General features: G+C 38.6%; 3 protein-coding genes and 1 long non-coding RNA gene across 4 annotated transcripts; 2 read left to right on the top strand and 2 right to left on the bottom strand.

Moving 5' to 3' along the window:
• Positions 1–305: 305 nt before the first annotated feature.
• LOC146555766 (uncharacterized) lies at positions 306–7214 on the bottom strand. Its single transcript, XM_085252758.1, has 4 exons — positions 3608–7214; positions 2202–2342; positions 1822–1933; positions 306–1327 (listed from the first exon to the last, which is right to left on the bottom strand). The coding sequence occupies exons 1-4, from the start codon at positions 3888–3890 to the stop codon at positions 1138–1140; spliced, it is 726 nt and encodes a 241-aa protein (XP_085108884.1). The 5' UTR covers positions 3891–7214; the 3' UTR covers positions 306–1137.
• On the top strand, positions 3809–7214 carry LOC146555767 (uncharacterized). The gene is made up of 6 exons (XR_014889314.1): positions 3809–3833; positions 5377–5459; positions 5627–5716; positions 6175–6231; positions 6375–6459; positions 6669–7214. It is a non-coding gene; the product is annotated as an uncharacterized LOC146555767 (long non-coding RNA).
• Positions 7215–7442: 228 nt separating this feature from the next.
• LOC146555765 (tetraspanin-8-like) lies at positions 7443–17024 on the bottom strand. Its single transcript, XM_085252757.1, has 9 exons — positions 16826–17024; positions 16109–16174; positions 15640–15753; positions 15419–15493; positions 15203–15301; positions 13011–13097; positions 9223–9282; positions 8888–8971; positions 7443–8767 (listed from the first exon to the last, which is right to left on the bottom strand). Exons 1-9 carry the CDS (start codon positions 16904–16906, stop codon positions 8663–8665), a joined length of 771 nt encoding a protein of 256 aa, XP_085108883.1. The 5' UTR covers positions 16907–17024; the 3' UTR covers positions 7443–8662.
• A 1904-nt stretch (positions 17025–18928) lies between these two features.
• On the top strand, positions 18929–25139 carry LOC146555764 (ras-related protein Rab-19-like). Its single transcript, XM_085252759.1, has 4 exons — positions 18929–19783; positions 21862–22045; positions 22751–22854; positions 22938–25139. Exons 1-4 carry the CDS (start codon positions 19589–19591, stop codon positions 23127–23129), a joined length of 675 nt encoding a protein of 224 aa, XP_085108885.1. The 5' UTR covers positions 18929–19588; the 3' UTR covers positions 23130–25139.
• Positions 25140–25149: the final 10 nt, after the last annotated feature.

The following is a 25149-nucleotide window of genomic DNA, read 5'->3' as shown; positions in this document are numbered from 1 at the left end:
CTGCTTGTCAACAATTTAGACGTGGATGCAAGATGACATGGAGCATGTTATAGTTTCCTTTTTAATATGATGGACTGAACACAGGCGGTATCTGCTTTTGTCTATGCAAAGGTGAATCTATTTCTATCTGTCTCTACTGTTTCAAGATTTAACTGAAGTGTGCTCAACTGTAACTGTCAGGATATGTTTATCCCAGCTCTCATAGGGCAATGAAATTAAACTGACTTATGAAATGTTCTTTGATTAGGTACACATTGTGAAGTTCATCATTTTCTTACAAATAAAACTATAATGACAAACTCACATGCATAAGATGAGAGCACACTGTTGTTATTGACTCATCATTATTCTCAGCTGTCAGACCATCTACAAGACTAGATAATGTTTGACAACCGGGAAGCACTTTCTCTTCAGAGCGGGACCACAGCAGCCTTGTCCCGGGTGGACGAGGAGAAGCCTCCCATCATCCTGTAAGCAGACCGATATGGGCCAAAACCATCATCCGGGGAGCTGTCCTGGCTAATAGCCCTCCCCCAACACGACTGCACCCAGTAAACAACAGTGGAGATACACTACTCCAAAATTAGGCAGAGGTGCACCTCTGTCCTTATGATCACATGCATTGTCTCCTATTGTCACCACATTACACAACCTATCAGATACCTCACTTCTACACATTCCTTCTCATCATATCTGGGGCCTCCTCCATTGCTCTGCAGCTTCCCTTTAAATAGGTCCCGTGACCAGCTGATAGCCCACCTCAGGACACACCCACGCCTCAGCAGGTGATTGTTATTAGGCAATTTGTAGGAGTCCTTTAAACCAGTCCTTTATGCTTTCATTGCTCTCAGGCACCATAGTACTTTGGAACATAGTTCTGACAAATGCAGGCAGAGGTTCACCTCTGGAGCCTGAGAGCAATGAGAACATAAAACGCATGCACACAAGAAGGAGACGGGTGGTGGTTTAAAGGACTCCTTCAAAAAGCTACTTGTTGAGGCAAAGGTAAGCAAGATCAAACTCCTCTGTGGAGTTTACTGAAGGACACAGATCCAGATGTACAAATAAGATTTGTGAAATGGTGACTGTGATGCATACATTTCTCTATAAGAGGCACAGCTATAATCCAAAGAATGATCAGGAAGGGGTCTTATGCAAACCTGAAATGAAAGATGAGTGAAATGTCCTGTGGTATTTTTTTTTAACTGGCATGATGGACAGATTTTGCAAACAGGCCAAGACTTCCTGTGGTGGTGGAGGACCTCCCTCTGGCTGAACGCAGTGACTGGTGTGAGGGTCAAAGCCCAGAGCTTTGAACACTTCCGAGCTACAACATAACAGAAACCAAAAGATTTCAGGGGGTCAGCAGAATGAACAAAAAACAAGCTACACTTCACCAAAGTGTGGTTTTTGTCCTGGCAAATTAGTTCATGTCACCAAGCATGGACTTTTTAATAACTGGGCTGGATTATTTTGTAATTTGTCAATTTCTTCCTCCACAATTAGAAAGATTTGGCTGTTATTTGCATTTTTGTTTTTTGTTGTTGTTCGTTTTTTCTTTTTCTTTTTTTTACAGCCATCATCATTATTAGAATCAATGTAGTTTATTAATCCCCGGGGAAATTATGTAAGAGACTTTACTCACTTTAAGTTTTTTTCCCCAATACTACAGTGTTACAGCGGAATGCGACCACTTTTGAATTGATGGCGACATAGTTATTTAACTAAATCACAGCATATGTGCTGGTAAGTAATCCTAATTTGGTATCTGTAGTATAATCACCAGTGGAATCACAACACTCCAATAACAAAAACAACCACCTTAGATGATACAAATGAGAAAACATCCTCTCAAACACAGTCCATGCTTCCTGGTGAGAGTCTTCGTTCTTGTCGTCATCCCTCATGACGACATCACAGGTGGATTCTCCCTCTGTAGGAAGATTTGGCTGTTAAACAATTTGAAAAATACATTTAAAAAAAAATTGCTAATTAGAAAATACATACTTGTCTCTGGGTAATGTTTAGCTCATTATCAGACTTCTTAAGACCATAAAAATACATACCTTCCTGAGTACAGGCACAATATACATGACACAAAGAGACACAACAACCATAGTACATCATTAACTATTCATGTGGCTGCAAACAGTCATAACGTAAACATAAATCAATTGAATTAGGTCTTCAAATGTGCTCACTTGACATTGCAGGCTCATCAAAATGGCGAGAGATCGCTTTTGGAACCTGTGTTGATCTTATATTAAAAGCCTCCAGAAGCTCTAAGACTCCTTCAACGGCCACTGAGACAGCTCCACGGTCTGTCTCACTCACTGTTTTACCTGAGAACGAACACACACACAAAAAAAAACTGACTTATGGTTGTGTAATGTGGTGACAGTAGGAGACAATGCATGTGATCATAAGGACAGAGGTGCACCTCTGCCTAATTTTGCAGGGTTGCTGTATTACTGTTACAGTCAGGCGTGCCTTATAAACTTTAAACTGTCCATAAACATACATATAAACAGGAAAAAGAACTGGTGTGAATTTGAAAATAGAATACGAGCACAAAGTGACAAAGGTCCTACGCCTACTGCTTACATTATAACATAATATTGACACAGCAATGCCCTTGACAAGTTTACAATGTATATTATGGTGACTTTAATTTCTTGAGAAAGTGTTAGGTGTTAGTGCCACCTAGTGTCTGTGCAATGAAGTCAAGTAATGACAAAATGCTTCCTTTAATTGACAAACTGAAAAGAAGACAATTCTGTTGTAATGGATAGAAAGGTTTACCTGTTGCTGTTGTTTATAAGGGTGACATTTATTTATCAAGTCAACAATTTGCCCAACAGCCTGTCAGTCAGCTCTTATATCAGCTAATGGAGATTTAAGTAAGTAAGTGAAATTATATTTGTATAGAACCTTTCGAGATAAAAATCACAAAGTGCTTTAGAAAAGATAAAACAAAACTGAACCAAAAGCAAGTTTTAAAAAAAATGAGTTTTTAGCTGTTTTATAAAAGAGACCACTGAGTCCACAGATCTCAAACTCAAAGAGGGAGAGTGTCAGGGTCTGGGGCCACAGTTACAAAAGCTCTGTCACCTTTCGTTTTCAGCTTAGTTTTATGGACAACCTGCAAGAACTGATCACATGACCCCAGGGACCTGCTAGGGATGTACGGATGTAAACTATCTCTGATGTTGATTTTGGCGCTTGTCCATGCAGAGCCCCGAATGTCAAAGTCATAATCTTAAAGTGGACTCTGAATTTAATGGGGAGCTAGTACAGCTGCATCAGCAGGTGCGTGACATGCGAGTAGTTAGAAGACTTGGTCAGAGACCTTGCAGCAGCATTCTGAACAACCCAGCAGATGTTCCAAGGGGGCCTTACATAAACAAGTGAACAAACAATTACAATAGTGCAAATGAGATGAAACAAATGCATGTGTAACAATTTCCAATTCAGAGCATAATACAATGGGACTCAGTTTAGCAATATTTCTCAAGTGATAAAAACAAGAGCGAACCAGAGAAACAGGAGCATAATGGAGACATTAACTGTCTTTAATTTGTTTCTGCCGTCATAAGTTTCCATTCACTGATGCTCTCTGCGTCCTGCTGCATGGACTGGCCCCACAGGAGAGGTTCCTGGCTCCTCAAGCAGTTGTAGATGTAGGAGATGGCTGGAGTTGCCAGGTGGGTCACAGAACCTGACAGGCTTCTCCTTCTTTTAAGGGAGTTCATCTCCCGAAGCCCCATCCAGGGAATGACGATCACCGGGAAGCCCAGACCTAACAGAACATGAAGTAAACACAGAATAAGAAGGTAGTACTGATTAGAGTTAATCCATAACAATATATTCTTTAAACATGGAAGTGGCATTACCTTTTCTTAATTACAATTTTCTGATCAGGTCTCTTCTAACTGTATTGATCCTGGAATGAAAAATTTTTTTGGGTGCAATTGCATGATCATGAAGCCTGCTATGAAAGCTAAATCCCCCCTTACAGTCCCAGCATGTTACTTTAGGGAACGTTAAAATGTAATATGCTGTTCTATGGAGGTAGAAATACATTTTCAAGATAAAAGGCTAAATACATTGTTTGAAGATAACTTAAGCGTTTCACTCATGACTGAAAAATTACAACTCTAGCAAAATGCCTTAACAACATTAAATGTTAGAAATCATTCTACAAAACACGGTTAATATTAGTTACGTCTTTAATAGCAGATTATAGAGTAAAACACCTCCAAGGCATGTCGCTAAAATCACATCTACAACCCCAGCAGTCTAAATATGTGACATACCAATACTCAAATGCATGCCCTGAGTTTCTGATGGCTTATTAATCTTTGCATTTATCAGCAAACTGACATGATGACAGTGTTTTAATACCATTTTAACATATTTCATGTGAAATAAATGAGTCCTATGGAGACAAAACCAAAACACTTTTTTTTTTTTTAACAACAAATTGAAATTCCTGGAAACTGAGAATAAAATAGAAAAATCTTATTGAATCTGTATCTGACCTCACAGGATGTGAGGATTTGTGACATCCAGTACAAATAGTAACTTTAGTAACTTGATACTGCTAGAAAACACATTCATGCCGGTTAGACGACAGATCTGGGACGCATAAGCCAAACCACAATCGGGCCAGATGTGGCATGCCATCACATAAACAGTGCCATCATTGCCAGACCTGGCCCACATCTGGTTGACATACCCCTTACCATGCCAGTCAGCCAGCAGTGTCTGGCTTCACACTAGAGCCGGGCCAGACCTGTCTGTTACGTGGGATTGTCTATAAAAACAGAATACTGTCACCTTGGACTGAAAATATGCAGTTTGCATTTTCACTTGTTCTTCTGGCAGTTGCAAACTTAAAAGGGATTCTTGCAAATCTGGTAAAAAAAACAAAAACCATAAGCCCACCCCAGTGCATGCTGGTCCTATACCAGTCCCTTTACTTAAAGTTAATGACCTTGCAGTTCTTCCTGGCTGACTTACAAAGATAAATAACAAAACAAAGAATTAAGCAATTATTAACCTACAAATAAAACGTGTAAATATCCCAAAATAGGTGAACCAAGAAAAAATTGTGACAGTGTGTGACAGTATGCAGTTGGAGTGATTTTTAGAGAGTATCGTCTTGTTGATGGTTATCATTCTATTATTCTTAGGACTGGCTTCCCACCCTGAGGTATCACCGAGTTGACTTTAAAATGTGGAGTTTCTGTGGGGGGTTTTTTTGGGGGGGGGGGTTTGTGTGTTTGTTTAGTTTAATCCAAAATGTGTTTTAGAAGACACAGTATTGTTTGTAATAATATTTTTAATATTACTTTGTTTTTGTTGTGCTGCTAGTTGAAGAGCTGAAGAAGGAATACCTGAGGCTTTTGCCGCTGATGGAAAGCAGCAAAGAGTTGCTCGACGATTTACAGACAGATGTAAGAAACCTCGTAGTTTGAGGTTGCGAGTCAGGATGTCCATGTTTTTGCAATCACACTGAAACATACCTCTGTTAATACCTGTAGCCAATTTGAGGTAATTAGGAAGTGGTTGTTTTGCAGTTGTCTCTAAGTATTCTTATGTTCTCCTTTGACTTCCATCTCAGTTGGAGTGTTGTAGACTTCAGGGCTACCAGGACTGGAAGTCCAACATCCCAAAATCCTGCCTTTGTGCCAAAGAGTCCACTAATCTGTGTGTAAGTGTGAAAGCTAACATGCCTACACTGTGTTCTTCTGTATTAGAACCTGTTGATATAAGGCTGTCATTATTAGTAGTGTTCATTCATTATGGAGGACCAATTGATTTAAAAACACTTGAATGTTGAAATGTTGCTTCGAAGATGGGGACGAGTTCAGTGACCTCCTGTATCAGCTGCCAACTTCAAAACAATTTTAATGAGTCGAAACAAGGCAGAGTCGGCCTGGCATCACTTTGTGATTGAATGGCATCAAGTTGGCAATTACATGCAATCTGTTTTTGATAATACGGCAGTTAACTGGGATAAATTTGCAAATTTGCTCTCCACATACACCAAAATTATTCAGATTTTTTTAAAATTACAAATAAACTTTTAAACATTACTCTGGTCTCTGTTATCCCTGCTTGTCATTCTTTTTTTTCTTTTTTTTTTCTTAAAATGATTATGTTTTCTAGGTGGAAACTCTTGGAAGCAGCTGGGAGGAAAATCAGACTGTTATGATTTATGAACAGGTATTAAAGACATTCTCATCAGTTTTTCCAGGAACCTTTGCAAACTCTATAAGCTGTTATGGTGTCATCTGATGCAACTGAGATGCAAATTGTTTGTTTCATCTTTAGAAAATATGTATCCTATTAAGCCTTTCCTGTTTCAGGGATGCCTTACGTACCTTGTTGAAATCCTCATGCATGGATTTAAGATTTTTTTTGGGCACGTTACTGGGATTTTTATTATTGTGGGTAAGTACAGTCGCAATCTACTAATTTAGCATAAAAGACCAGAAAAATGGAGTTTAAAGAAACCAGAGGCGAGCAAGTGTCTGTTTTCTTTGGCTTTTCTGCCCTCCTCAGTCTCTTTCTAAAATTGCAAGAGGACTCAAAGCAAGTCAAGAAACAACAGAAGATGAACAGGAAGTAAAATAATCAATCTTTGTTTCACTTTCCTGTAGATGTAGTCCCTCGTGTTGTGTAGAGCCATCTTGTGCCAGCTGAATCGAAACAGAGACACCTCGGTAGTGAACTAAGGTGCAGAGGCAAAAGCAGGCAACTGCACCACCCTCACAGAGCCTCCAGACCACTTCCGATGTCTTTGCTAGTTCTGATGCTTCCAGCAGTGATGGCCATTATTTAAGCATGCTAAATAATAAATATATTTATGATAATTGGTTATATTGAATATATCATATCCTACAACTGCATTATGGACTGCTTTATTATGACTTTCTGAATTTCAACTCAGTTGATTGAGATTATTGATCTGGGATATCAACACTGAGTGAAAATGCACTGTTTAAAGCTAATATAACTAAACATATATCGAAAACAAACTGAATATCATGTGTGAATTGTTTTAATACTTGATGATTCGGTAGCTTTTAATTTTTTTATACTGTGTAAAATTTGGTTTGTCGATGTTTTGTTGTTTTTTTTGTTTGTTTTTTTTTACTTTTTTTTTGTATTTCGAGTTTTACATTTCTACTTTGTGTTCATTTTTTAATACGATGTGTTTGTTATATACTGGTGTTTAGTATGAGGTGCCTTTTTTTTTTCACTGTGCTGTATCATTTAGGCCAGCTGCCAAAATTTACATTTAAAATGCATACAACTATCATTTACATTCCTCAGCATCTGCTGCTGGGTTAACCGAGCTGTTAGCGTCATTAAGAGGACGGGCAGTTTCAGTTTCGTAAGAAAACAAAATAAAATGAAGACGTAAAAAAAAAAAAAGACAAAACTTGTTTTATTCATTCTATTTACAAAATATTACATCATGTCATGCAAATAAAAAAACAAAAACAGTGTGTGACAGAAACAAAGACACCATACGTTGCCAGAACGTGTATATTAGGCAATAATGGTTAAAGTGCACAGGTAGACACTGGATCTGCTGCTTCAGATTAAATTAATTTGACAATATATGAGTCGAGTAGACGTTTCAACAGCAGGCAGCTCATGCAGCAAGTTAAAGTAGACGCGGCGTGGCATAAAGGCTTCTTTGGTGAGAGTTGCATCAGTTGGGGCGTTACAGTCTCTGCAAGAAATTGGGTGGCACATTTTCCTACAAGAGCCTCTCACAACCTCTTTGCAGCAGCCTTGCCAACATCTGTGCAAAACCTTCAAATCAAAGAGGATTTTACTGCGTGTCTACTGTATGTGCAACAAAATAGAATCCCCTCTCCTCCTCCTCACCTGCTCCTCTCTGCTGGGCATGATCACACAAGGTCGAATTTTTAGATGTGCTTTAAGAAAAACTGAAATCAGCGACAAGGTTTCAGATATTCAGTGTGCATAACAAGGCATCAAAACATTCTGCCGTCCCAGAGACATGTGAATCATTCCCTTGTCTCACCTGATTATGCAGTAATATGCATGGCTAAATGAATAACTGAATCAAAGCACTTTGTAAACAGTGTTTAAAAAAGCTGCTACATAAAGGTTATTAATATTATTTTGCAAAGATTATTAGTTGCTCTAATGCTTAAAAGTCAATGTGTGCTTAAGACAAGTATTCGTGTTTCATTACGCCATCTTGACTTGAGGTACATACGTCAAAACTCAGAACTTACAGTTGGCTTCAGTGAGGCAAGCTTTCAATAAAACATCGAAGCAGATTAATTATTATTAGATTAATATCTGCCTTTTGAAAGCCTCACTGATATATATCCAAAAGTCTTAATGTACAGAACAAAAAGCCAGAAAAAAAAGCATAAGAAAATGTGATAACTAGTTCAAATTGATTAATGTCATTAAATTGCACTTTTTTTCTCTCTCTCTCCTTTTTTAAAAATTTTTTTTTACAGCAGTAAGGCAGACGAGTCATTTAAATCTTATCTACTGTGCGCAAGTAGATTACTTTTAGACATGCATTTAAACATCAACACAGAAAAATGATAAGACAGCCAGGTTATGGAAATTAGGATGCGTGTATTAAAACAGCAGGGGGCTAGAAAGCACCGGGAACGTATCTGTTTGATTCGAGAAGAGCCATAAAGTCCTGTTTCCTTCTGATCTGGTCCATCAACTTGATGCTCATAACAAGTAAAATAACCTGGAATAGAAAAGAAAAGAAAAGTTAGCACAAGGAAAATATTTCAAGATGCTTTTCACCAACATATAACAATATATATATATATATATATATATATATATATATATATAAACCACATACCCAAAACACTCCGCTTCCAAACTGTATACCCATCGACAACGAGAATGCAAGCTTCAGCTCGGAAACGTAAATTGGAAGGCAAGGCTGTGAACGAAAAAGTGAAAGTACAGGTGGGTAGGGGAGCATAGTTAGTTTTGTCTTCATCTGTGCCAGATAACAAGATTATATCATAATTATATCATTATACTTTAAGTATACTGTGCAGGAAGGACACCTCCAGCAAAGTGGTGATGATTCACTGTGCAGGGGTTAAAAAACTTTGCCTGAATTTAAAAATCAGAAAGAAAGTCTACAAGAAATCAATATTTTTTTGTTTTTAAGAATTTTCTTTTTACCTCTTGATAAACATAGTGGTTCTTTGGAGCCCCGAGTGTGGCGCTGCCTCGTAGTCGAATCTGTCGAAGAGCACAAAATCTCACAGCACAATGCAACAAATTGAAGACAATTTCACCAGTTTTTGTTTTAGCTGTGCCCGGCGTTGATTGTTCCTTTCAGATTTTCTTGCTATTGCTTGCTGATCAGCACAACACACTCATGCTGATGAAGCTACACTGAAACCCAGAACTAAAAAAAACAAAAAACATAAAATGATTTAAGTTTAGAAATTCCCCCAAAACTAGGTTCGCTAAAAGATTATCTAGAAGAACCCAGAATGAGGTTAAAGTGTATGCGAACCCCTACCAAGTACCCAAAGCCTGATTTTTCTTTAGTAACTAACAAGTACTGTAACTCCTTATTTAAACACCGGGTGGCATGGTGGTGCAGTGGGTAGCGTTATTGCTTCACAGCAATCAGGCTTCTGCTTTGAGCCTCATCCTCCAAACACTAATGGTACTTCATCCCACGGTCCAAAGACATGCATACGACATGTAGGTTTATTGTGCATTAAACTGTGCATATATGCGAGTTAGATAAAGTGCTTTAACTGTATAGGATGACGTGGCGTATGAATGTATAGATAAAAATGTCACATTAATACAAAATGATTAATTATATTTATTAAAAAAGATGGAAATGCCACAGTTAGAATCAGAGTTATAGTCCTTGCCATTTTTTTTACCAAGTAAAAAAATAAAATATGCACAGCTTAATTGTTAGAAATTGTGTTGTCATTTAGGGCCAGATTAGGTAACTGCGCCAGTGAAAAACCCTTTTTTGGCATCAAAAAGCTACTGTGAGGTTTGCCAAAAAAACACTTTTGTGACATAAAGCCACAGGGCACATTAACATGATGATGCATTTGCAAAAACAATGCCCCTATGAGAATGGAAAGTCTGATGGGTGAACTATTAATGCACTCATTTGTCCACAAAGACGCAGTTACTTCGTATACAAATTAGGGCTGCCACAAACGATTATTTTGATAGTCGACTAGTCACCGATTATTTTTGCGATTAGTCGACTAATCAGATCATCATCCATTGGACGTACAGCGTACAGCTTATTGCACCAGCAGCATCTGGTCTTATATAACTATCATTAGCTTACAGCTTGAAGTTTTTGTGCTAACTAAAAATAAAGACAAGATGGTAGTTTATTAATTTTTAATTAAATTTGCAGATTCTTTCGGTGAAGTTTAATAAACTCCTTGCTTTCTAAAATATAACAGGACACCGGAGTATATTCTCCAGCGTCTCACACTTCTGATAATCAGCTGTCTGCTTGACAGTTTTAGCTGTGCAAAAAACTATAACTTTAATCTCAGCCAAACAGATTTACTCAGGAACAAATAAAATACTAAAGAAAGCCAAACAATAACATTTTTAAGTTATCTAAGTGACTTATATATATGTTTAACCTGACTAGCGAAAGACGGCGGTGGGTTTGAAAACGATTTGCCGGGAGTCCGGTGTTCTCACGGCTCTAGTTAGCCTTGCCCCCGCCTAGCTAACGAGCTAGTGGGTAACAGACGTCTCCGAAAACATCGGAGCGCTTTTGAAAATATGTGGTGTCTTGATAAACTGAGCAGATATTTGAGGTTTACACAGCTACATTCTCGCCTGAAAATATGTTAAACGTTTATTTTGTGACCCAGAAAGAATAATAAGAGTAAAGTTAAAACTAACTAGCTGCCGCCATTGTTGACAGCTGCGCTATGAATTCTGGGACACAGCTTCTTCTTCTTCGGGGTTTAACGGCAGCTGGCATCCTTGTACATGCAGTGCTGCCATCTTCTGTTTCAGTCCGTTATTACACTCTTAAATCCTACTACTCATTCCTGCGTCCTTTGTGATCTTACAAAGCTTCAAACGATGCGTCGACTATTAAATTAGTCGTCGACGATTTTAATAGTCGACATAATCGTGACTAGTCGACTAATCGTGGCAGCCCTAATACAAATACAAGTGCAGATTCGTGGCTCCAAAACATGCGCAGCTGATGAGGAAGTGAGGACGAGCAATTTATATCCTAACATAAATGACAGTGTAAGCTCAAGCTTTACACGTGTCTCTAGATGAGAATAGACTGAAGAAAAATGGGTTGTTTTTTTTTTATAACTGTGAACTTATCTTTCCTCCAAAGGACAGAGTGTAGGATTATTATTCAGTGTGTTATTGCAAACCTTTCCACCACATAAACCTGAAATCTATGACAGCTGCCCTGTGTGATGCACAGAACACCAAACATTATTTAACCATCAGATCATGAGTCGTCCCTGCATTAATTAACATTTGTTCCACATGCACAAATATGCACATTCTTCTTGTTTTTTTCTGGAGTCTGTGTGAGGCTGCACGCACTAATAGTGTAAGTCTGACACACTAGCACAGTTAAGTTAATCGCTGTATGTTGGCAGACATTTCAATATGGCTCCAATGTAGAGACTTTTTTTAAAAGAGAGAAAATACCCAAAAGCCACTCTGTGTGCGCACTGCTGAGAAAAGACATCCAGAGACTTTTTAAATATAAAATACTAGCATTAATAATGAGCGGCAAAAAGAAATGGCTATAAACATTCTCTGTGAAAAGTGACAGAACATATAGTACTGCTCTCAAGGCTTTAAGTCGTCCACACATCACCGCTACACGCTCTTTCTGATAACATTTCCCCTTCTCATTCCCAACTATCACAACTCACACGCCCAAAATAACAAATGCTTTTTTCAGCATTAAATTTAATATTGCACTGCATGCTACAAAAGTTAATAAATCAAATTTGCAAGATTCATATTCTCCTTCCAAAACTTTGTGCAGTGATAGGGAAATTCCTACTAATACATATACAGTAAGGCCAACCACCAAAACATCTTTCTCTGCGTTTCAGTCAGAAAACTGACACTGCACCCCTTTGTTAAATCCTGACAACAGCTTTTTAAAGCCTAAAGAGGGTTCTTTAGGCTTCACTGTCGTGCTGTGTTAGTGAATCTGGCCCATGGACACAGTTATTTTTGCAGCTGATCTCATTAAATATGTATTTAGATTCCCTTTCAGAGTGCCGCAGGGGAGCCACAACACGCATGCGGGCAATTGGGATATTTTTTAAAGTGAGCCAACAGATTTGCAGCGTTTCAGAGTCAAATTCATGCTACAAATTACAGAAAGGTTAATGAAATCATAAACATAAATGTCTGACTTTGACAAAAAATGGTTGAAATAAATAACCCAAATGTGTACGTACTTGCATGATGTGCTGAGAGGACTAAATAGCACTTACTTTTTTACTATTAACTATATTCCTTTTACATTTGGGTTTACAGTGTAGAATACATTCAACTTTAGTTTCCATTTAGATTTTTTATTTAGGTATGCCTGAATCTTTTTCAGAAATATCTCAAATGCAGTATTCCATTAAAACTGTATGAGTTCTACTTTGGTCTGTGGATAAACAACAACTAGTTAACCTCAATCCAAGACAACTTAAGCTATACACAGAGTCAAAGAGGAATAAATAACTACATTCATCGTATTGCTAGTTGGATATTTAAATGAAAAAACTGCTTTACTTGGACTCAAATTACACTGGCACTTGCTATGGGGAAAACCAATTGTGTCTTCAAGTTTCACCAGTGAAACTGCTAATTTAAATATGTCATTGGTTCCTCAGTTTCTAGAGGACAATGTGTGGTTACAGGACCAGAGATGAACATAATGACCACTGTTCTTATAAAAGAAAGACACTCACGCATTTTCCTGGATATTGGCAGTTACAGGATGAAGGGATGGAAGAGCCCCAGTCTTTGTAACCTTCAACGAGACCGCAGCATTCCAGCTGGAGGTGAAACACAAAGGTTCAAAACAGGTCCAGCAGTAATTATTTTTTGTATCATTTAGTAAAAAGTTGCAACAGTTCTTTAAAGTTTCATTAACACAAGGTGTAGCACTGATTTCTGACCTTTAGTTCGGTTTGGATTTGGAAACCTTCACTACAGACTTGTGTTTATTCCAAAGATACGAGTTTCAGGAAGGCTCTTGGCGTCAGAGGGAGAGTATTGTCATTAAAGCAACGGGTCTGAACATCGCTACTGTAATGGGCCTATTCTTTTGTTTAAGCATAATGCATGCAACCCAACATTTCCTTCCTGAGGTAGCCAAATTAAAAAAAACAAAACCAAACAACACTCACGAGTGGTCAGTGGTGACCAGAAAACAAGTAATAGCAGATGTTTCTGGCGTGCATGATTGACAACAAAGCACTTTCACACTAGCAAAGTGTAGCTAGCACAGCTGCACTATGCTAGCTGTATACAAAAAAGGCAAAAGTCAGCAGTTAGCAGAGGCAGGCACACTTTGGATCTTTTTAATACTCAAAAAGAGGTTAGTGTTTTTAACATAAAACATACTTTTATGTCAGAGTATCCTAGCATACTGTAGATTTAAAAGTTGCTAAAAGCTGGCTGAAACAAACAGGGCAAAAATAAGTCATGACCTTTATCATAATGTTACATTATAGTTTCTATTTACAGTTCCATAACTAGCAACACTTATCAGCCAAATTGGAATGAAATACAACAAAAAGTCTACCAGGGTGAACCACGCCTCTTGCTCTATGGTAGCTGGAATAGGCTGCACACCGCTCGCTGATATAAGGATAAGTGTAAGAAAATGGATAAATGGCCAATCAAATTTTATTTTAGATTACAGCGGAATATACTGGGTTTGGGAGCTAGCAGGGAGCCTGAACTTCAGTTTCTTCAGTTTGTTTCTAAAGGGAATAAGCAAGTATATAATGGTCTGTGTTACCACAGAGAACCAAGGTTGTATCGCCAAGGTGTTTGAGATGTTTGTACTGGAGAACTTAAACACATAGTATTAAAAACTTGGCCCTAACATGGGGGAAATAGTTATTTGATTCCCTGCTGAAATGATAGGTTTGCTCACTTACAAAGAAATAAACTGTTTAATATACAGTTTCGTTTTATTGGTGACAGACCAGAAAGCCAGAAAAAACACATTGCATAAAAGTTTTTAAGTGATTTGCATGTAAATGAGTGAAATAAGTATTTGATCGCCTCTAACCCAGCCAGAATTCTGGTTCGCACAGACTTGCTGTTTCACAATCGATCAATCGATTGCAGATACTCCTGATCTCAAAGTTATGTGTGTAAATCCCAGCTGTCCACAGAATCCATTTCTTGCATTCCAACCTCTCCACTACCGTGGGAAACACCAAAGAGCTTGCAAAGGATGTCAGAGACAAGATTGTAGACCTGCACAGACTCAACGAACACCTTCCCAAAGTTAGGCACAGAGTTGGTGAACATTATGCTTTGTGGGTGTTTTTCTGCTAAGGGTACAGGATGGCTTCACCGTGCTGAGGGGTCAACAGATGGGGCAGTGTACCGTTGAATGTACGTCTTCCGTTAGACAGACAGAACACAGTAGATGCATCATGGATGGATCTTCCAGCATGACAATGACCCAAAACATGCTAAGACGAATCAAAGGAGTGCATAAAGAAGAAGCTCATTAATGCCTACCCAGTTTCCAAATCTCAGTCCTATAGAAAAAATGTCAAAGGAGCTGAAGGAGCAGAAGCTTCTCTTTACAGTTTCTGTAAAGAGAAGTGGGTCAAACCCCCTCCTTAGATGTGTGCAAACCTGGTGACCAACTACAAGAAACATCTTATTACTGTGCTTGCCAACAACGGCTTCACCACCAAGTCAATGACATGCAAATCAAGTTATCACTTTTATGTAAAATGAAACTATCATCAAAATCAGTTCAATTCGATTTTATTTATATAGTGCCAACAACAACAACAACAGTTGCCTCAAGGTACTAATTAGAAGGCTGTCCATTTGTATGGACAAACTTACAAATTCAGCAGGGGATCAAATAATCATTTCCCCCACTGTATAAGTAACTTCTGCTTACTTCTTGCTGAATATGATACAGCCATGTCTTGTTGGCTTGGCTTGTTGTAGTGAGTGGCATCATGGACAGCAGCTTGGACTCTTCATTGACCACACGTTTCTGAGGAGAAAGAAATCAACATTAAAATCTTCTCTTAGCATATTAAGACCACAGCAAAAGCTTTTTTTAGCAGCTTTAGGTGACATTTTACTGCAGGGCCTTCACGTAATGTCATACCTCATAAATATCTTGGTAACTTAGTGCTGCTTTAACAATTATTGTTTGACTGGCTGCTGCCATCCCAGCTGCATACTGCACACAAACAAAATCAGTGAAAGTTTTAGTGACAAAGAAATCAAATGAACGAAATCGAAAACAAGAATAATGAATGAGTCGAGCTTTGTTATTTGACATAGATTTGACCCACATGCGCAGCAGCAACACAAACACACTTTTACCAGAATAAAACACCATCTCTTTTCTTTGAAGGCTCCGAACACGCCGAGCACCGAGAGCAGCAGGCAGCCAATCTCTATCACGTACAACATCACTACGGAAACAGTAGACACCATCTGAAGAGGAAAAACCACAATGGTGTTAAAATGATACACCGACTGGACTTGTCAGTTCTGATGAATAAGCCTTGAATCAAACATTTGTGAAAGATTTCACCCGACCTGAATTTCGCTTACACTTAACATTCACTTTTAAGGTTTGTTTGAGGTTAACAGTCATGCTTGCATTCAGAAGATGTGCACTGAGCATGATGATTATTCACTGTCTTCCTCAAGGACACTGATGAGACCCCTAGTATAAATCCCCAGTTGTCTCCACTGAAGCCTGACAAGCATTATTGCCACCTTCAATAAATGCACACATCTGAAACTATTTTATCCAAACCCCAAAACCATGAGAAGTCGGTCTTACTTTTCCAGTTTGTAAGATATCTCGATGATAAGCCACTGTCATTGTCAGCAAGAAGAAGCACAGCGCCTTTGGAGAGGAAGAACGCAAACATGTGTTAAGTGTGCAAACAGCTTTGAGTTAAGAGGATGTCACAATGAAATAAATATTTGAGGTTAATGATAGGTCTGCTTGTTTTGCAGCTCGGGGAATGTGGAACTGCAAAGATTCTCAGTTTAGGGCTTAAATCATGGGTGTCACTTCTTAAAGGAGCAGCAGCTCCTTTGAGTGCAGATGGAAGGCAGAAGTACTGAACAGCAAGGTAACAGCACAGCAAAACAGAAGGCCTTTACATGTGACTCAGCTGGGAAAACACAGAACACTGTAAACATTACCAATGTGAGAATACTGCATATGTGATTTGAAGGGAAGATGCTGGGGTGAAGATGGACGGAAAAGGATGGATGTCCTTATATTAAGGCAGAAATTCATCACAATGGCAATTTCACCCCCATTTCTGATGACTTCTTAGTGTATAACCTTAAAAACACATTGGAAGAACCATACAGCAAACACTGCAGTACACTACACGCGATACGCGTGGTATACAGACAAAACAGCATTGTTTGGTTTAGATTAATTGATCTGAGTGGGAACACGACAACAAATGAACTACTTAACCTTATAAAAAGATATCAAACAGGCCCCTGGGCTTTAAATGCATTGATTTAAAATTCCTACCATATGGACTGAATTTGCAAAAATAAACGGCCTTTTCAAGCTCGTTTTATCCGCCACCACGACCACCGCGCTCCGCTGCATTCTGCTGCTGCTCCCCCGGGCTTTAAAACGCCCTTTTACATGGAGAAAACGTTACGGATGTAGACCTGGGACCGTAGCAGTCAGGGCATCTGTCTGCTGTATCCGCACAGGACGTCACTGTGATGTGCTGGATGAGGAGTCTGTGCCGCTTTCAGGTGCATTCGGAAATATTGCAATCCGGGAGTAATGCTTAGCTTAACCGCGGTTAAAGGCAGTGGCTCTTGCCACATGGCCACAGCTAGCATCGAGGAAGCGCTCGTATCCTCTGAACAAAACTCAGTAAGACAGGCTAATTTATTCGAGCCGCCAAATGTTAATCTGTGCATGTCTAACTACAATGTGCCAGGTTTGCTGAATCCATACAAGCATACAAATGTATATATTTGTATGCCTATTTTACATTATATATAATGTAAAACAAAAATGCTGTATTTCACCTAAAAAAATGACAAAACGAAAGTACACCCTCTATCACTTCTAAGGTTTTATGTGTTAGGATACAATTCAAAGTTATGTGGTCCTTAAATGGTCATTTTTTGTGGTCTTTAATTATGAAAATACAGTCTGAGATGAACTGTGACACATGGCATTACACCATGTCATTATTTATTGAACAAAAATGAAAGTAAATTGCAGATGCAGTTTTTGAAAGTACACATTTTGAGTACGCCTGTGGGCTTATTTTGCAGCCACAGAACTCCTCTGTGCATCTCAGTGTTCTACAGTCAGATGTGAGGACATCCATCTGATGGCTAAAGCTTGGCTGAAAAGGGGTCATGCGTCATGACCATGAGGTGATAGATCTTTTAGAGCGGTGGCCCCCAGGTTGTGGAACGCTCTCCCTCCATCATTACGTTGCCTTGGTTGTATTTATTCTTTTAAAAAGCAGCTTAAGACTCATTTATTTAGATTTTAATTAGATTTGTGCTGTATGTTTGTTTATTAATGTATTTTATGTATTCCTGTTTTATATTACTGCGAAGCACTTTGTGGTTTTTATCCTGTGAAAAGTGCTATATAAATAAATTGATTTGATTTGATTTGATGATTCCAAGCACAGCATCAAATCTACAACAGAATGGCTGAAAAGGGTGCTGCAATGTCCCAGTCGAAGTCAAAACTTCTACCTCAACCTCTCTTAAGGCAAGACCTTAAGAGAGCTGTGCATAAATTAGCGAACTGAAACTTATACAGTAAAAAGAATTGGGACAAAGGCTGACGATGTCACAGTAATAGCTACTAAAGTTGGTGCTTCAAGCTACTGAATAATTGAATTTTCTCCGTTTTTCACACATTTCTTTGATTTTTGTGTAGTTTTTCCTAAAAATGTTTTAGAAACTAGTAAGGCCGAAATTTTTACTATGTTCTAATATGCAAAATTTTAAAAGTGACTTAAAAGAGTGCACTTTCTCTTTCCCATCAGAATAGAATAGAATAGAATAGAATTCAACTTTATTGTCATTGCACATGCACAGGTACAGGGCAACGAAATGCAGTTTGCATCCATCCAGAAGTGCTTTAGTGATATAGATATATTACAATATATATTAGCAATAATATAGATATGTAAGTATATTACAGAAATGGGTCTATTATGTTATAATGTACACAGTATGAGGTATGTTGTGAATATTCTATAACTATAAGTATGTACAGGCTGTAGTGAGTACAAGCTATGTACAGGCTATGAACAGGATATAAATATGAAAAACCTATGCACCTAAAATGTAAATAGCTTTGAGTTCAAGTATAATACTTAAAGAAATATGCTTAGTTTCAATAATGTAATATTCTCTGATTTTCAGCAGACATATTGTGTGTGTAGGTGGTCAACAGACTCCATTTCCCAGGATCCAACAATGATGCTGGGCTGGGTTACTTGCGAAAAGCAGGTAGAGCAGGTTTCTATTGTTACGACAGGTGCTCTAAACAGCGAAAAAGAAAACAGGAAGAACTGGTGAGGGAAGAAAATAAAAGGGAGGGAGAGAGTCAGGTGGAGGAAAGTGACACGTGTGTGAAAGAGCAGCAGGTGGATTAGACAACCTGGATTACGGACACACATCTTTAAAAATTCTTATTTTGAGGAAGCTCTCTTTTGCTGCGACAGCCAGAACCTGTGCAAAGGGGCAACAGGCCGTGTGCTGTTTTTTGCTGGGGGCTAAAAAGTGGGTCAACAACTGAGAAGTTGCTGAAAAGAAAAGCAGAACTCAGACGGTTTTGTTTGAAAGAACACAAGAGGGGCAGACTGAACTAAAAACAGAAGACATGCAGACTTATTAGGAAATTTTTTTGAATGACTGGATGGATTGTCTGAAGCTTTTTTAACCTTTGAACTGCTCTCTATCTTGACAAACCTTCCACCAGCCTTAAACTGGTTTTGCAGGCCATATTTACCTAAACCTACTCTGCTGATGGAAATCTAGCCTGCTTACCAACTGTAGATTTTGTTAGAAGAAGAAGGAGCCAGGGCATTTTTTCAGTTGTTCCCTGTTGAAACTTTGAACACACCACAAGTTTGATATCCATATTCCTTCTTGTGACTGAGTCTTGATTCAAATTCAAAGATAACCCAGCGTCTCTTACCCTCAAAGAAAACCCATTCCTAGCGATCTACATTACTGGAGGGATCATTTCCTTCCATTTATTCCCAGGAAAAGACACACATTCCACTGTGACTTCATCATGGAGATGCCAGCACCTGAACATGATGATACTTTTGACTTCCTGTTTAAGTTAATCCTTATTGGAGACTCAAACGTGGGGAAGACCTGCGTGATTCAGAATTTCAAGTCTGGGATTTTCTCAGAGAAACAGCAGAACACCATCGGAGTAGATTTCACTGTACGGACACTGAACATTGAGGGGAAGAAGGTGAAGGTGAGTTCCCCGTAATGTGCGTGTCTGTGCGTGTGTGTGTGAAAGGCAGTTGGTAGCGTTTGTGGGAGAGAGTTTGGGTTTTTCCTTTTCTGAGGCTTGAGTTAGGCTAAAAAAAAAAAATCCAAGTTAAGTTTCTGGCTTACTAGTTAATGTACTAGTTAATACATCTATTTTAAGTCACTTTAGCCGGTCCATATGCTGTTGATTAGATTAAATATATCATTTAGGACAGGTCTGCTCATGTCATGAGGAGTGAGGAACCTGGATGAATGGAACAATAGTTCTTTTAAATGTGCAGATGTGATGAACTTCTCTCATTTTCTCAGTAAATGATATAACAATGGGGAGTTGTTCGGTTACAGTGCGAGTTACTGTATGCTGAGTTGTAAACGGGTCACGCCAGCCACTCACACGAAGGACCTGTAGTTCAGGTTTCTCTGCTTGACCTTTTGTATGAGTAAAAATAAACTTCTCTGTGCTGTCATTACACACAAAAAAAGGAACTAATTGTTTGGGTGGATCATGATTGCTGTGATATACTTCTGGTCTGAATGCCTACTTGGATAAATACATCTAGCTCCTTATTCATACAGTTAAGTCGTGGCTTGTGTATAATACATGTTCATTCACTATCTGCACTGATCAGTAAACACAGACATGGTAGTGTGGCTTTTTAATGCCTCCTTTTTGTTCCCCTAATTTCTAACTTCATCAATCACAGGGGAAGAAACAGTATGTCATTCAAGACAAACACACAAATACAGTAACTGCAGTGTTTGGTGGGCAAACAGATGGTTGCATGATATAAATTCATGGCATGCATTCTCTCCTTAACTAATAGATCATCTTTTTAAAGCTAGGGGAAATATTACAACTATCCGTGCGTTAGTATAGCAATGATGTGAACTATTTCTAAAAAAAAAAAAAAGCACGCAAAGGGAAGTAGTCCAACTTCAAATGGCGAGTTTTAACTGTGGATGTTTAAAGATTCTGTGTTAACTGGTATCATTTCAGCTGCATTGAATCTTCTGAAAACTTTCTATTTTTCACTTTAGCCTGTCTGTTTTTAAGCATCGGCAAATCACAGTGTAGGATCATCTTAAAGATTCAATCAATTCATGGTAAAATGGTAAATGGCCTGTATTTTTATAGCGCTTTACTAGTCCCTAAGGACCCCAAAGCGCTTTACATATCCAGTCATCCACCCATTCACACACACATTCACACACTGGTGATGTAATTCATAAGTAGTCTTACAACACCATCTAATTTTGCAAGCCTGAGACCTCATAATTCAGACTATTGGTATTAAAAATATCTGGATATCTTGGTGATCAGAAGTTATATCACAGTCGTATGGACCAATAGGAACTTAAAATTAATTTCTTATAAATTATTTTGTTGGGTTCTTCTGTTATTGAAATGATAGACTTTTCGTATGATGTTCATTAAGGCAGAAAAGCAGGTATTTGAAAGCCCCTACAAAGAGTTACTTAGTCACAAAATGAGGCCGTTCACATCGACATAAAAGAGTCATTAGCCTGTTTTAAAGGCATTGCAGATTTATATTGATCAGCATCATATGCATGTAGAAGTCTATGCTCAAAAAAGATCTGAGCATATGTCTATAATCTGCATTAGGTGTAACCATCACATAGCATTAAAACAAATGGGGTGGGGTTGGTGAGTCTCGTTTGTTACTATGACAGTTGTTACCACACTAACAAGGTCTGTCTGGTCCTCGGGGACTGTTATTCAGGGGAAGACTAATGAGTGCTCAACTGTGTGAGCATTTATGTGTGTAGGTGGGTGGTCCAGATAGCACTCGTGTTGCGGGGCACTCCATATCACATTTTGAAAGATTAACATCTGTATCCACTGAGCTGCCTTGCACTAGGTGGAAATTTTCATGTTCCAAAATCCTGATATCTTTATTTGGAGTAAGTACTTCACTGATACAGAGCACTGAGAACAAAAACCTTAATCCAGAAATGATTGTCTCGATATAGTAATAATACTCTTTACTTTACTATGATACCATCCTCCTGTAATTTCTTAAATATGATTTATTGTTGCAGATGCAAGTATGGGACACAGCAGGTCAGGAAAGATTTCGTACGATCACCCAGAGCTACTACCGCAGCGCTCACGGCGCGGTGATTGCCTATGACATCACACGGCGTTCAACTTTTGACGCGGTGAAGCACTGGATAGAAGAGGTGGAGCTATATGGAGCAGCCAATGTGGTTCTCGTCCTCATAGGTGAGTGCTGATAGGACTGATAACGACTGAAAGCATTAAGGAAATGAAGATTTCTTGGTATGCTGTTAGCCCTAAAGAATACTGGGAATTTGATTACAATAGCCTTTAAATGAGAAAAAGCCTCTTCTCCTGGCAGTTTTTACACAGATTACTGTGAAAACGTTCTCCTGTGATGTGGCTAAGGAGTTCGAAAGGCTTGTTCACACAGATGTTCAGTGGTTGAATCATGAATGTCTTTCCCAATTCCCCCCCCAAACTGGTGTGATGCATCAGTCATTGTGTAAATAAGTGAATGCTGCTTGGTGAGTAGGATGCTTTGACTGAAGAAATGCACTTTTGTTTTTAAGTGAAAATGATACCATGCTCAACTAAATAAAGAAATATTGTAGTTAGCATGGCCTGCTTATGCAAAATATACAATTGTATCATTTTCAACTGTTCCTGCGATCTGCAAGCCACTTTGCAACCCAGCCACCTGTTTTTGTTCTTTCTAACTTAATGCCCTATCTTTAGTCAATTAAGCTTGATTTGTGTCTTGGGAGTCTTGCTGCTGCTTACTACATTTTAAAATTAACATTTGTTACTGCTCACAGTACTGTATGGACACGAGTTTGACTTTATTATGTAAATTAGGTGCAAGGTAATATTAACAGAACCTGTGTCACTGTGTGTACATCACTTAGCTTCTTTATTCTCTCCATTTAGGTAATAAATGTGACCTGGAGCAGGAACGGGAGGTTCAGTTTCAAGAAGCCTGCAATCTGGCAAAACAAAAAGGCATTTTGGCTGCACTAGAAACATCTGCAAAGGTAATACACGCATATAATAAATAGATGGGACCATTTAATGCTGATGATACTTGTTATATAGAGCTTTTTTTATATTTTTCTAGGATAGTCAGCATGTGGACGAAGCCTTCATGCTGATGGCCAGAGAGCTGCTGTCTCGTAACGGCCTTAACGTGCAGCCTGAAGACTCCGAGAGCAAGGACACGCCTCGAGTTCTGCTGCGAGCCAACTCTCGGCCAATCAATGGCACCATAAGTGCCAACACACACACACCAGAAAAAAAATCGTGTTGCTGATACAAATGCAGACAGGACAAGAAAAGGGACCGACGTTGGATGTTGGCAGCAAGAGAAAGATGGAGCTGAAGAACTGAAGGAGATACATCACTGTGGGAATAAGGGCGAGCACAGGCTCAAGAACATTCAACAATATATGCATCGAGGGGATTCAGGCAATTATCAGAAAATAATTGCCTTAAAAAAACAAGCAAGAAAACAACCAGTGTACTTTTTTTGTGACTTACCTGACCTGAAAAATAGTTGACCAGTCTTTTCATTTAGAGAATAACAGAGTGGTGATGGGAGTAATCAGTGTTGTGGGAAAGTTCCAGTAAACGTTTCTCATTCATGTCAAGCATTACTTGGACTGCTTTTGTCTCCCATTTAATACCATTTTATTTCCACAAGATGTCATGAGGCTACTTAAAATGAATCCAGCAATTCATTTATAAACTGAAGAGCTATTATGGCTGTTTTTACAAGTTACAATCACACCTACTGGGAACAAATGTGCAATCAGTTAAACACAAAAAAGTCCCAATTTTCTTTCTTACTTTCTTTTTTTTTTTTGTTGTTGAAGTTTTTTCTTTGTGCCTTTATAGAGCTTTTGAAAAGCCAGTGAAAGACAATTAGATGTTGTTACTAAATGCTTTCAGAGGACTGAGTATTTCACCCAAGTGACCTCTTGTGTTGTCTCTGTAATGAGCTGTGATCCTCTGCTGCTGCAGTGTGTTTGAAAAAGTCCAGAGGGGGGTCTGCTATGAGCCAAATCACTGTGAATAATGTCATTTTTAAGCCCTTGTTTTTTTCTAAGATACAAAAGATACACGGATAATGATATCTTACATGCTTAAAAATGTCTGTGAGAGGTTGCACTTTGTTGTGCTTTAATGCTTGTGAACAAAATGAAACTGCCTTTAATGCACCATGGTCTGCACTTGTGAAATTTTCTGAAGGTTGGTTTTTTTTTTCCAACATATGTCCTTATTTTTAGTGTGTTAATGAGGGGGATCCTGAGACTAAGAAGGCCACATTCACCAGAAATTAATATAGTTCACAGTTCATACAGTAATTCATACTTGCTTTTAAGTTCCCAGCCGATTATAGGGGAACTTTCCTGAGAAGGGCTGGGCTGATGAGTACTGAATGGGTGCCTTCCTTATGAGTTAACACAAGATGGCACTGTGCTGTTACACATTGTGCATGAGGTAGGCTGATTGTTTATTGACTTAAAGACTAAGGTTATTTGGAACATCTGTCAGGGCACTAAAAACAATTAACCAAGATTATATGAAAACCAGGAGGCAGGAAAAAGTCTCATTAGCCTAAAGGCAGAACCACGCCAAGACTACTTCCTCTAAACATAGCTGACAGGGTCAAAACCAGGATGCAAAGTTGGCAGACCTCACTGAAACACCAGCCTTGAAGCAATGTAACAAATGCTATGCTGATCATCAGTGTTTGTTGTTTTGGTTATCCAGTGCTTAAAAAGACCATCCAGGTGTAGCCTGGTCCCTTATCAGTAACATTGTGCTGCATCTGACAAGCAACAAATTATAAATACATGTGAGTTTTGTATTTTTTTTCTCCTTGATCCAGTCTGTGAGTTATTCTTTAAGAATGAATTATTGCTTGGATTATCATTTCTTTGCACGCAGTCTGGTTTAAAAGCAGTTAGATTGCCATCATCGGTGCTCACTTCCTTTCCTTTTAGTCAGTTTTGTCTGATTAGTTAGCTTAATCTTTGTCATCTGTAATGTAAAGGGCTGTTATGTCATTATGGTTTAACTGACTCTGCTGTTTGTTCCAGACTCCTTTTTATGTTATACACAGTACTGCGCAAAAGTCTTGAGCCACTCATCAATTCCTTATATTTTGTCTCAAAGGAACCAGACTTTTAAAAGCCATATTTTAAAGTGGTACTTTTTCACTCATTTTCAATCCAGTCCTTGTTTCTCACCAGAAAAGTGTTTGTTTGTTTTTTATGTCAAACTATTTAACACAGACCTATGAATCATTCAAGCTTAAAAAGGCATCT

The sequence above is a fragment of the Mchenga conophoros genome, linkage group LG17 (genome assembly GCF_057382185.1).
Source record: "Mchenga conophoros isolate Kocher_MC1m ecotype Shallow Benthic linkage group LG17, M_conophoros_male_GT1.1, whole genome shotgun sequence".
In the NCBI taxonomy this organism is placed as follows: Eukaryota; Metazoa; Chordata; class Actinopteri; order Cichliformes; family Cichlidae; genus Mchenga; species Mchenga conophoros.
This window is presented reverse-complemented; position numbering and strand designations above follow the sequence as displayed.